Consider the following 14,085-nt stretch of genomic DNA (forward strand, 5'->3'; position numbering starts at 1 on the left):
ATTATTTCATTCATTTTCCTAACATGGTGAAGAAGGCTATAAGGATATTAGATGACACTGGGATAAACTTAATGTGAATTGGGTCTTTGCATGTGGGCTGCACTGTGGTTTGGTGGTTGACTCTTTTGCCTTTCAAAAATGGGTCCTAAGTTAAAATCAGGGCGACAATTGCATAGATTTTGCATGTTCTCAATGTATTTGCATGCATTTCCTTTTATGTATTTCTCTTTATTGCCAGACTACAAAAATACGTTGGTACGTTAATTGACTTCATATCACATTGATCCCCGATGTGTGTTGGCATGAAGTATAGGAAGATTACAGTGTGAGCCATAATAATAATAATAATCTTTATTTATATAGCGCCAACATTTTCTGCAGCGCTTTACAGTAAAACAGTTTCAAACACAACAGTCATAAATAACAACGTTAACAATAATACAATAATTAAAGCAAAATAAAACAACCCTGCTCGTGAGAGCTTACAATCTACAATGAGGTGGGGGAGATACAAAGTACAGGTGTGTATTTACAATTATGTATTTACAGTGATGATCCAGCCATCCTGAGGGGGTGGGGATAGATAGAGAAAGTGAATGGGCTACACATAAAATTACTTTGATTAGTGAAAGTGATAGGCTGCTCTGAACAAATGTGTTTTGAGGGAGCGCCTAAAACTGTGCAAGTTGTGGCTGGTCCTAATTTCTTGTGGTAGAGCATTCCAGAGGATTGGCGCAACGCAGGAGAAATCTTGGAGAAGGGAGTGGGAGGTATGGATTAGTGCAGAGGTTAGTCAAAAGTCATTTGCAGAGCGTAGCGATCAGTTAGGCCGATAAACAGAAATGAGGGAGGAGGTGTAAGTGGCTGCCGCACTGTGGAGAGCTTTGTGGGTGAGAACAAGTATTTTGAATTGGGTCCTATAATGAATGGGCAGCCAGTGTAACGACTGGCGAAGGGTGGACGCGTCTGAGTACCGATTAGCCAGATGGACGACCCTGGCTGCTGCATTAAGAATGGACTGGAGAGGGAAAAGTCGAGTGAGGGGGAGGCCAATTAATAGAGTGTTACAGTAGTCCAGGCTTGAGTGGATCAGGGCGACAGTGAGCGTTTTTGTAGCTTCCATGTTGACAAAAGGGTGGATTCTAGAGATGTTCTTTAGGTGTAAGCGACAAGAGCGGGCAAGAGATTGTATATGGGAGGTGAAGGAGAGATTGATGTCAAACATAACAGCCAGACAGCGCGCCTGCTGCCGGGGTGTTATTATGGTGCCATCCACAGAGAGGGAAATGTCAGATTTAGAGAGGTCAGTAGCCAGCGAATAGAACACTGAAGGAGCGGTCCGAAAGATAGGAAGAGAACCAGGAGAGAGCAGTGTCCTTAATGCCTAGTGACTGGAGCCTAGAGAGTAGGAGGTGGTGGTCAACAGTGTCGAAAGCTGCAGAAAGGTCGAGAAGAATGAGCAGAGAATGGTCACCGTTACATTTTGCTGCCAGAAGGTCGTTGGTCACTTTGATGAGTGCAGTTTCTGGCGAATGTAGGGGGCGGAAGCCGGACTGTGAAGGGTCTAGGAGGGAATGAGTGGAGAGGTAATGAGTAAGGCGGAAGTAGACCAGGCACTCCAAGAATTTAGAGATGAAGGGGAGAATGAAGACTGGTCTGTAGTTGTTTGTGCAGGATGGGTCGAGAGCGGGTTTCTTTAATAATGGAGTAATGATAGAGTGTTTGAAGGAGGAGGGAAAAATGCCCGAGGAGAGGGAGAGATTAAAGATTGTAGTTAGATGAGCTGTGACGACTGGAGAATGGGGTGAGAAGTGAATGTAGTCAAACGAGAAGAGAGGAGCCTGGAGACTCCTTCTTCTGTGATGGGATCGAATGTGGAGAGTGAGCCAGGGGAAATACAGGGAGGGATGGGAGTCAATGCCTCAGGGGGATGGGAGCAGATTTCCTGACGGATATTATCTATTTTCGCTATGAAGTGGGAGGCCAAGTCGTCAGCACAAATGTCTGTGATAGGGGCTTGTGCTTTCGGCCTGAGGAGGGAGTGAAAGGTGTCAAAAAGTTTCTTGGGGTTGTTGGATAGTGAGGAGATCAGGGTGGTGAAGTAGGTCTGTTTGACGAAGTGAAGGGCAGAATTATAGGTTCTTAACATAAATTTGAAGTGTATGAAGTCTTCTGGTGTGCAAGTTTTCAGCACACTTAGAGCATCGCTGGAGAAATCGGGTTTGCGATGTGAGCCATAGTGTGAACATAGACGGATTGCAGTGCTTATGTTCTGTGTACAGAGCTAACTTTTGCCAATAAAATAGTGTTAGGATATAAAAAAAATAAAGGACTGACAATTAGAAAATGCCGGATTATGTCACAACATCACATAGCATAAATGAGTAAAGCAAAAATCCTGTGTGTCCTTACCCAATCCATTACAGCTATGGCACAACTATAAAAAATAAGAAACAGAATTCATACATCATCATCAAAAACTGAAACTACAGCTAAAATACAGATGTACAAACATAAGCATTAAATCTATTAAAAAAGTCAACATTATATTTGCCAGTGAGCTCTGGGCCTAGGAGGGTCATTTAAAGAGTAATTGTCATGTTAAATTTGATTTAACAAATCAATAGCATACATAAAAATAAACAACTTTGTACTACCCTCTGTGCTTTTAAGATTCCATGGAATGGCAAGAAGAAGGGAGGAGCTAGAGGCAGACACAGCCATTCCACTGCCCATCCTTCTAAAACAACAGTTACAGTTCTCCGTAGAACTCTATAAGCACCAACTGTTATTTCCTATCTCAGTAATAGGAATATTTTAATTCACTGAAGACAGATTTTACCCATGAATTGAGAATGAACAATAAATCCAGAAGGAGAAAAATATATTACAAAGTTTCTCATTTGTATTCATTCATGTAAAAAATTTAAATGATGGTAATTGCTGCAAATTGATTCGCTGTATGGGACCCGTTTCTTTCTCTTTGGGACCGGTGGCTCTACTTTTGATTAGCCTGTCTGGCATGACATCACATGTCATGCCAAGGTGCTAATGAAATAAGAACCATGAATGCCAGGAGATAGGAGGTGGTTCTCAGGGCTCCCATCCAGCAGATAAAGATTACTGATCTTGCTGCTGCACTGGGTCCTATGAATCAATTTGCACCAACTCTACCATCAATGATTTTTTACTCTTGTTAAGGTTTTCAAGATGTCCTATACATCATAATACATAACACCATATAAAATACTACAGTGCCTGCATTTTACAAGGCAGTACAGTAAAAGATGTGAAAACGACTCCCAATTGTACAGAATACCTTGGAAGTTTGAATTTGAGAACCCAGGATGAAAGAATGAATGAGCTTCTCATGTTCCTATGACCTCCTCTTCATTCTCTCTTTAAACTGAAACTGTCAGCGGGTTTTTGCTATGTAAGCACCCTTTAACACTGCACTTTGTCACACATTCGTTAGTCCCTTTGGGGCTTACGTCCGAACCCACCCCAACTAAACGGAATTCGAGCGTATGCGCCATCTTCATGAATCAGAAGCAACTGACGAAGGTCGCGTGAATCTGCGTGCCACACAATGGTTGGGGAGCCCATAGGGTGAACAGGCCTTATACGGATTTAGAGAGTGAATGGTTAACTTATTTGAAAATAAGAATGAGGTGGATAGTTGTGCTGTACGTGCAGGGAGTCTGATTGGTGGGAGAGGAATGGGGGGCAGGGTTATGGAAAGCTATTCAATGAAAAGAGAAGGCATCTTACAGTCTCTTGTTTCCTGGATCCAGCTGCAGCAGGACTCAAAGGACACAGAAGGATGGCAGAACAGGTGGCATTATTGAACCTGATGTGAGCAGCCACTGCAGTTCACAGGGCCCAGATAGTACAGGAACAGCTTTGCATGGTCTGCACATCCCCTCTGGTGGTAGCGGTGAGACAATCCACCCCCGCTGCGTGCTCTCAGCGGTCACGACTGCCAGAGCATTACTCAGTCGAGAGCACGAGAGGGGCCAGAAGGTGTCCCAGGATCCCCCTTGGGGACACACTGGGGCTGGAGAGTTGCGGGCCTGCAGCTTCTTCTCCAAATCCCAAGAGTAATCGTCGCAGCGGCTTACCGGAAGAGGTTGCTCCTGCCCTGCAACCTACTTCCAGTTCACGGCCTGCTAGACCCCGGACCCGTGTAGTGTTGATCCCCGGTGATATGCCTCCTGGGGTCGAACTAAGCACCAGGGGGGTGTCGTGGGACCACCTTGAGGTTGGCGGGGAGCGTTGCGGCCTCCAGAGTCCAGTCTACCAGGCCTTGGACCTGTACAGCGGTGGCCCCCGGTGATGTGCTGCCTGGGTGTCGAACCCAGCCCCAGGGGAACGTCAAGAGACTTCTCTGTGGTCGGTAGGGAGGGTTGCGGTATGCCTCTGTAGTGCAGCCTGCCAGGATGCAGTAGGCGATAGCGGAGGACCCTAGTGATGTCCCAGCTGGTTGCCAAATTCGTGGCTGGAGAAGATCTGAACGGCCCTCCTGCAGTCTGCAATACTTTTGTCCACCCTCTTTTTTATGTTTGGTCTGGAATTATATCCAATTTGGCTTTAGGACAATTCTGTTTGTGGTTTTTCATTTAAGACAAATTAAATGAAGATAATAATACTAAAGAATTTGTGTTTGCAATCATTTTCAGGAAGAAACTGAGTATTATCTGACAGAATTGCAGGGGTGTCAATACTTTTGGCCACAACTGTATGTTGTTATGTTTACCTTTGCACTTGTCACTTTATTAATGATCTTGTGGTTGTTTTCTGTCTTGTCATATCCCTCTTTTTGTATCATTTATTGTTGACTTAATCCTTATGTTTTTATATTTATAGCAGGTATTTTTTCTGTCCCTTGGATTTTCTATCAGTTTTCAGTGTGGTATTTTTTTGTTTTTGGTTTCTATGACAACAAATTGTGTACTCCCTGTAGGTGATGATTTTTATGCCGCTGATATGCATTTACATATGTGATGTTTGGAAAGAATACTTTTTTAATTTTGTATTTCCGGCTTCCTTTTCATTATATCTTATTAAACATTTGTCATAGCAATCTAGACGTGCGTTCCCTGGAAGTGACGCTATACCGGATGTGATGTTACGTTACCTTTTGTTGCCATGTCAACATGCACATACTCTCTAGTGACGTTGTATTAGTGGACGGCATTTTGCTGTCCGTATGAACTGATTGCGCATGCGTGTTACGTCATATTGGGCGGGAAGTTAGTATACTTATCGCTGCCATGGCATTAGCTGAGTCCGCACGCGTGTTACGTCATACTGGGCACGAAGTTATGACACTTATGCGCATGTGCATGGCTCCTTCATGCCCTGGTGGTAGTTTATTCACTACCGGGTCAAGTCTGTCATTTTCCTGCTTATCAATAAAGATGTATATCGTCATTGTGTAGTGTCGGTGGTGGGGTGCCGAGCTGGGGGGGTGGTCCTACTTTTGTACCGCGCAGAGATGATACAGAGACACGATGAGGCAGATTCTGGGTGCAACAGGTCCAAGTTTATTGCTCACCGTCCGACTGACGGTCCTCGCGGTACACCGCGATATCTCTCTCTGCCCTCCGTGTTCAGGGCCGCTCCAACACCGTATGTTACACTAGGGACGTATTTATACGTCACGTCCCGTCTCACACTGTAACAATCCTGACAGCTCGGTTACTGTGGCCGCCTTAGGCCCGTACACCAACAGCACTTTACTGGTCAGTTTCGTCATAACACATACGGTGTCTTCCACCCAGAGCCTTGTCTCTGCTGCGGTCCTTCCCTGTCAGGACCACCCCCTTGACGTTTCCTCTCCTCAGTCCCCTTGGTCGGATTCTCCTCAGGGCACACAGACTGGCGAAGTCCTCCTGTCACCTGGGCTCCCCCTGGGGACTGGAACCTTCTGGAACCCTCCCTCAGAATTTATAACTTCCCCGGTTCCTTGAAACTGTCACTAACTGTCACCACGCCCCCCATGACCAACGGTTTCTAAAGCCCTAAGCTGCTGTAAAGTCCTTTACTCACACTCCACCCTGCCATCTAATGGTCATCCCAAGGTACTGCACGTCCACTACACTTTTCTAGTTGTTTCCCCACTGTAATCACTGTCTCCTACCTACACTGTGCAAACCTATCTTTCTTCACTCTGACTAGTCCGTCCGTCCGTCAGGTCACCTTCCCTACACTCCCCCTTCCTTTGTCCATTGTCGTCCTCGACAATCGTCATCCCTGCCTTCGTCGTTCTGAATCTACACCTACATTCTGTTGTCGGACCAGAAGTTGAGCCAAACCCACTATCTGCGGGGACCGAACCATACTGGGAGCACTATGCTCTGAGCAGCCTACTGCTACTCACCAGCGCGCACGCCACATGACAACGTCTTTCAAATTGGGCAAGGTACACCCGTATTCTCTCTACGGCGTGTATCTTTCCCCTACTCTCCCCTACTGTTACCTTTCACTATCCGGTACGCCATGATCGAGGCCACTCACCTACCAGATCATTGCCGGCGCCCGCCTTTCCTTCTTCAGGGGTGTCCGTGGTGTCGGGGACCTGACCTAGGACGGCTGTCTTTCTCACATCTTCCCATTCATTTTCCTTCTTTCAATTACATGTCATGGTCGGCGTCCCGGTCTCCCAGACCTCAACTCTTAGATCCCTACCGGATCTCACACTTTCCTTTGGTCCCGCAGACCTTCCCTTAACCCGGACCTGTTGCATTTTACTTTGCATATTATACATCATACAACTTTATAATAGCACAAGTACCCATTTTTTTATAATTTTTTTTTTTTCTTACTTTTAAAACCAAAATATAACATAACATTGCATTTCCTCTTTCTTCCTCCCCCCCTTCCTTGGACCTGGACACTCCTCCACTTTTCCGTATCCCCGTTCTGTCAGGTAAGCATATTTTCGTATATAAAGAACATAGAAAGAAGAAAGAAAGAGAGAGAAAATAGTTGCATCAGTTAAACAACAACAAAACTTTTTTCTAAATGCAACTGTCCTTATAATCTGCACAACGGTGCATCGAACTCCTGACAGTCTATACCACTCTCAATGGACAGAGGTGAGGGCTCCACGGGGATACTGAGGGTGTCCATTCAAGTCCTCTTCTTTTCCATGACGGCCTCTCCTTGAGTGTGGAGCAGGTTCCACACTTCCTGCTCCCGGGCCTTTTTCTTCCTGATCACCTCCGCTTCCCACACGGAGGGAACAGCACGGGCCCTGGAGTCCGGTGGGCGGGACTCCGCTGAAAAAGACCGCAAGACAGAAACGGCCGAAGATTTCTGCGGCCCAGCAGCCGCTGGGGTCAGGTGGCAAATGGGGAGAACCGGGTCCTCGGGGGCTGGAATCACAGGGCCCGCTAAATCGGTCGCAGCCGACTCCAGCAGCGGCATAACCGCGGCCTCAGGACAGGCCGCATCCACTACTTCCAACGGAGTCGGAGTAACGGCCGATTTCAACAATGCAGCTGCTATTAGCAGGGAAAGCGCAGCAGCATCTTCTTTGGGTGAGCTCTGCACTGGTGACTCCGGGCGGGGTAGTTCGGGGACATGAGCGGGGACCTCGCTCAGCTCTGCATACACCACGGGGCCCGTGGTAACTAGGCCTTCCGGTGCGCAGGGGGCCGCGTGCTGCAGCAGAATGGTGGGGGCCGCTTGCGGAGGCACTGGTAGGGCCGGGGGTACTCTCACCTTCCCTGGCGCTGCGGCCTCCGTTCCATCATCACGCAGTTTCCCCCGCAGCCTCCGTTCCTTGCTCCACTGTCCTGCGGGCCTTCCCTCCGGACTCGGGGGCTCCGCTGAGAAGTCCTCTGCTGGTATTGGTGGCAGCCGTTCTCGCTGACTCCCCTCAGGCTCCGCTCCCCGGCTCAGCATCCCGCTGCCTGCCCGTAAATCTGAAGATGACTTCTGGTGCAGCTCTATCTCTCGCCGCCATTGCCACTCTAGGCGGCCGATGCCCCGACACCCGCAGCATCTCATACCGTCCGTTGGGCAGCACTCGAATGGCGTCAGACAGCCGCAGCCAAGTTTTTCTTCTGTGCCACTCCTCCTGCTGGGTGGGGCGTTGGCAGACCTTTCCATCCATCTGCCAGGGTCCAATATATGGAAACGTCGGTCTCCGGGCATATACTGCTTCCTTTTGGGGTACGTTGGAGGGGGTCCCAGTCCATTCTGAACAACTGCAAACACCCGGACCTCTCCTCTGCGCTGAAGTAATACCGCCATCTTGGGCAGAATCAGCTACTGCCTTGGATCCTCTGCAAGCAACACAGATCCGACACAGCGTCCTAATTTGTAATCCACAGGTCAGTAATTTTTAGTCCACAGGTGTTTATAATCCGAAATAGAGCAGTCCAAGTTTTCCTCAGTCCTTCAGTTGCAGGCCTGCAGCAGAAGATAGCGTATTAGCGGCGGCGATCCTGCCGACTACGCCAAATGTAGTGTCGGTGGTGGGGTGCCGAGCTGGGGGGGTGGTCCTACTTTTGTACCGCGCAGAGATGATACAGAGACACGATGAGGCAGATTCTGGGTGCAACAGGTCCAAGTTTATTGCTCACCGTCCGACTGACGGTCCTCGCGGTACACCGCGATATCTCTCTCTGCCCTCCGTGTTCAGGGCCGCTCCAACACCGTATGTTACACTAGGGACGTATTTATACGTCACGTCCCGTCTCACACTGTAACAATCCTGACAGCTCGGTTACTGTGGCCGCCTTAGGCCCGTACACCAACAGCACTTTACTGGTCAGTTTCGTCATAACACATACGGTGTCTTCCACCCAGAGCCTTGTCTCTGCTGCGGTCCTTCCCTGTCAGGACCACCCCCTTGACGTTTCCTCTCCTCAGTCCCCTTGGTCGGATTCTCCTCAGGGCACACAGACTGGCGAAGTCCTCCTGTCACCTGGGCTCCCCCTGGGGACTGGAACCTTCTGGAACCCTCCCTCAGAATTTATAACTTCCCCGGTTCCTTGAAACTGTCACTAACTGTCACCACGCCCCCCATGACCAACGGTTTCTAAAGCCCTAAGCTGCTGTAAAGTCCTTTACTCACACTCCACCCTGCCATCTAATGGTCATCCCAAGGTACTGCACGTCCACTACACTTTTCTAGTTGTTTCCCCACTGTAATCACTGTCTCCTACCTACACTGTGCAAACCTATCTTTCTTCACTCTGACTAGTCCGTCCGTCCGTCAGGTCACCTTCCCTACAATTGTTTCTGTGTCCAATCAGTACACCTTGCCACAGGCTTATGGGAGGGGAATAATTAACTGATTCTTGATGATTGGTATCTCCCTACATAAATACCCTATCTGGCCAGTACCCAACCACCCCTGGACGAAGCATTTCAGTGCAAAACGCGCGTCGGGTGTGGTGGGTTCCTTGGGTGAGACCTCGTGGTAGCTATACCTTTATTTTCATTATGTCTCTATGGTAATATTTACCTAACGGTTTATAGTACTGTCAATTGTATAATTGTCACACTTGCATGCGTCTTGCTGCGTTCAATTGGTGGCACACTTTCTTATTTTGTATTTACTTATATTTCACTTATAATATTTCATATTTATTATGTGTTCCCTGTTGCATGCAGCGAATTAGCAATTATTGATGTCTTACAGATATGTTAAATGATTGGGTTGATATGCATAATAGCATAAATACCATCTTTAGGTGATATACAGTATATGGCCTTATTTATTTACTATTTAATTTTTTGTGAGGTCTTTTTTCCTGGGTGTACCCCTCTTTTTCCTTGTATTGTGTGGTATCTGCCTTGTTTTTAATTATTATTTTTTGTCTATAATAAAGAATATGTGGCTTTTATACTATGGCTTTGTGTGAAGCTTTTTTGTTAGGTATCTTGTATAAATATTAGTTTATATCAGTGTTCAAAGAATGTTTGTTGCATTTTGGAGAGAAGCCTGCAGAATATGAATCGCATTCCTTTCGTATTGGGGCAGAAACTGAGGATTCACAATGGTTTTGGGGATGAGATGGTTCACCATGTCGGACAATGGGAACCGTCGCGTTTTAGTTCTTATGTTTGCCTTGACTTGATGACGATATGAAGGGCTGGTAGACATTATGTGGTAATATGGTATTAATGGTGTTGTGATTGTTTTTAGTTTTGCCTAAAGTGCTCTGGATTAGAGGCTGGTCAATTGTTGATGGCCTTTGGTGGGAAGCCACTATTAGAGTATGGTGGCTTCTGCTATAGGACAAGGAAACATGCGGGCGTAGGTCCTGCAAAGTTAGGGGTATTAATTGTTATTAATACCTCACTCTCTGGGTTGGTGCAGCACAGCCAGGGAGAAAATTTGTAAGGTTGTCGGTTATGCTTCAGGACCAGACGTATCAGCTGTTTAATTTCATATAATGTTTACATTGTTTACAGTGTTTGGGGCGCAGTGTTGTGAGTGCCCAAAGTTTGTGTGCAATTGTAGGAGGGTGGACTGACATGTGGACCCGTCTGATGAAGAAGGAACATGTAAAATATGTTGTGTACACCGTTTGACGAGAATTCGTATACATGTCTAAGGAAACAGCTAGAATTAGTAAGAGACGTGTAGTACTGTTTTGGCCACTAGCTGGAGACATAGGATAGTGAGTAAAGGACGTAGCAGCAGCTGATGCTGGGAAACACAGAGTCATGGTGGGCGGAGTTACGGGACTGAGGAGGGGAATTCCCAAGAAAGTGGATAAAAGGAGAGCGAGTCCCAGGGTCAGGGAGAACACCCAGGAGGAGACAGAGGAGAGAAGAGCTCTGCAGAAGAAGGAGGAGGAAGAGCTCAGGAAGAGACAGAGGAGAGAGAGACGGATAGTCGGGGGTGGCCCTGACAGGACAGCTGCAGACCAAAGGACGCTGACTAACAGACGCCTGGGGTACCGGATGGCTGGACACTGAAGGGTCAGTAAGTGTAGCAGCAGGCAGACTCGACCAAGGGAAGTGCTGTGGCCATGGGTCTAACGGCAGCCACAGTGAAAGAACCCAGAGGGTCATCGTCAACAGGAGTAGGAGGAGGTGATAGGTGCCCGGGCCAAGGTGCAGAAGCTGTCATATTGCTGTGGATGTCCAAGAAGACACCCAATAAAGTGGACCTGATTGAACGTGTTTCTGCGTCTGTCGTCAGTCTGTCTCACGGCCGAAAGGGACCACCGCCCAGTCGGCACACGTACTACAAGTGCCGTAGTCAACAGAATCATCACTGCCCAACACAGGCGGTGGGACCGCGCCGAAGATTTAAAGGAACCGAGCTGAACGGGTTGAAGATTGCGCTAGAGTGGTTTACAATTTGGGACTGTGATTGGAATAGCTGGATTTGACTAAAAGGAACCCTGAAAGAGACTTTGCGCACCTCCAGAAATGGCGACTGTCGGGATGGAGGACATTGTCGCTAAATTGGACTATCAGGGGCAGCTAAGCCGAGCCCGCCCCTGGGGGAGTGGTGTACATCGAGTGACAACCGCCCTTTCCGACTGAACGCTGGAAAATGGGTGGAGGGGCCGGCCGATGCACCACCCTGGAACGGGAGTGGCACTGCTTATGAGGCTGGGTGCAGCTGTCTGGCGCCATTGAGCCACGGAAGAATGGACACGATGCAACGCTGCAGCTGCCGTGGCCTTGGATGAGTGGAGTTGAGATGGCGGCGGGAGGTCAAGGCCCACCGCATCACCTGTGCCTGGGAGTCACAGCCGGTGTACCGGACACTTACCCGGAAAGAAGAACCCAGGACCAAGCTGAAGCTGCTGACGGCTGGACCTACGGAGCTGAGGGAGGAGGCGTGCCCGCCTGTAGCACATGCCGTGCCAAAGCAGTCATTGGAGAAGCCGTCGGTGACACGTCCTGCGGAACCATCAGGCCTGGAGGCCGGTCCTGCCGGACAGCGGGATGAAAAACAGCAGCGGACATGAGGCGACGGGACCGGAAGCAGCGGAGGAACGGCGGGGCCCTTCCCGCGGGTGACGCTGGCGACATCAAGCCCATCCAACGGGAGGAGACCGGTGGCATTGTGGAAACTCCAGTCGCTCGGGTGCCCGAGTCCCCGGAGGAGCTGCGGAGCAGCCAGAAGGAAGCCGCAGCGCCGGGGAAGGTGAGCGTCTCCCTGCCCTGGCTAGCAGCACCGCAGGCAGCCCCCCCGCCTCTTCCGGATGCTAGGCCCAAAATACCATATAGTGATTCCCTGCCTCCCTGCCCAGCTCCGCCCTGTCATAAGTTACCGGCCAAGGGGGTGCGAGGCCTAAGGTCCGTGCTCCTGAGTCTCAGCCTCCCCACCCGGCCACCCCTCACCGACATCGGCGCCCGACGAATCCGCGGCCTATGCTGGGCCAGCTGATGTCCGCGCCATTGATCCCCAGCCTCCCTGCCCAGCTTCTCCTTGTCCCGTGTCACCAGCGCGGAGCGGGTCTGCGGCCTATATGGGGCCATCTGGCTGGATCGCAGACATCGCCCTGAAAAAGAGCAAGGAGCGGGAGTTCTGGGCGGTCCTCCATGAGAAGGGGGAAACCGCCATGTCTGCCCCCGGAGCAACGGGCGACTCGTATATACCAACGTTGAGCGGGGCTATGGGTTTATTAAACAGGCAGAGACTGGCAACAAAGTTTACCTCAAAGCAGCCTCCATTAAGCATGGGAGGGCCCTGCAGATGGGGGACTGGGTGTCCTTCTATAAAGAGTAAAGAGCGGGCAGATTCGACTGGGGGAAGCGCTGTGGCTGTGAGCCTAACGACAGCCATGGTGAAAGAACCCAGAGGGTCATCGCCAACAGGAGTAGGAGGAGGTGATGGGTACCCGGACCAAGGTGCAGAAGCTGTCATATTACTGTGGATGTCCAAGAAGACAACCAATAAAGTGGACCTGAGTGAACGTGTTTCTGCGTCTGTCGTCAGTCTGTCTTGCGGCTGAAAAGGACCACCCCTCAGTCGGCACACGTACTACACAATGTTTAATAAATGCTGTGGTGGCCATTTTACCCAAGTTGCAGGCAGTCATGTGTTTATTTCAGATATATTGTTATTATTATTTATTATTATAGTGCCATTTATTCCATGGCGCTTTACATGTGAGGAGGGGTATACATAATAAAAACAAGTACAGTAATCTTAAACGATACAAGTCATAACTGGTACAGGAGAAGAGAGGACCCTGCCTACGAGGGCTCACAATCTACAAGATCAGGTATATTGATGAAACTGATGGTTACAATTGGAACAACCAAAATACCTCTTTAACTTATCAAGAAAGGTCGGGGATTCCATAGCATAGACATGCCTCATGACAATTTAGAGGGTGTAAGTGAAGAGGATAACTTATTTGAAAATAAGAATGGGGTGGATCATTGTAGTGTATGTGCAGGGAGTCTGTTTGGTGGGGGGAGGAATAGGGGGAAGGGTTATGGGGACCTATTTAATAGGAGGGAGAGAAATCTTACCGTCTCTTGCTTTCTGGATACAGCTGCCCACCCACCCACTTTCTTTTTTCTTATTTTCAAAAAAAAAAAAATAGAATGCGTTTCCGTTACAGCAGGGGATTGGTCTGGGTAAATGCCCTGTCTCACATAGCGAGATCGTTAGCGAGATCGCTGAAGCGTCACCGATTTTGTGACGCAACAGCGACCTCGCCAGCGATCTCGCTACGTGTGACATGTAGTGGTGACCAGGCCCCTGCTGCAATGTCTCTGATCATGCTTGAATGTTCTGGGCCATTTTTTGATCACTGGTGTCCCGCTGGCCAGCGCGCATCGCTGTGATTGACACTGACGAGCGACCTCGTTAGCGAATCAGAAATCATGGACGCAGGCGGGAGTAATCAGAATCGCTGCTGTGTGACCAGGTCCCAACGACCGCTGAGGTTGTTATATGGATCACTGGATCGTTGCTGCGTCGTTGGGTAAATCTGCCTGTTTGACAGCTTACTAGCGACCATTTAGCGACGCACCAGTGATCCTTACCAGGTTGTATCGTCTGGATCGCTGGTGTGTCGCTAAGTGTAATGGTACCCTTAGAGGCTGCCAATTGGTGGTGGCCTTTAGTGGGAAGGCACTATTAGG

General features: G+C 48.9%; 1 protein-coding gene across 5 annotated transcripts in view; it reads right to left on the bottom strand.

Annotated features, from left to right (window-relative positions):
• The window catches only part of TRAF3IP3 (TRAF3 interacting protein 3), a 159,773-nt gene that overhangs the window by 65,945 nt on the left and 79,743 nt on the right, over positions 1-14,085 (bottom strand). For all 5 annotated transcript variants that reach the window (XM_073587133.1, XM_073587134.1, XM_073587135.1 and 2 more), the window contains one exon: positions 2,413-2,437. In XM_073587133.1, coding sequence (XP_073443234.1) covers positions 2,413-2,437 — 25 coding nt within the window. The remainder of the gene's footprint in view (positions 1-2,412; positions 2,438-14,085) is intronic.

The sequence above is a fragment of the Dendrobates tinctorius genome, unplaced genomic scaffold, assembly GCF_039654945.1.
Source record: "Dendrobates tinctorius isolate UK_male_01 unplaced genomic scaffold, ASM3965494v1 ptg000098l, whole genome shotgun sequence".
Classification (NCBI taxonomy): Eukaryota; Metazoa; Chordata; class Amphibia; order Anura; family Dendrobatidae; genus Dendrobates; species Dendrobates tinctorius.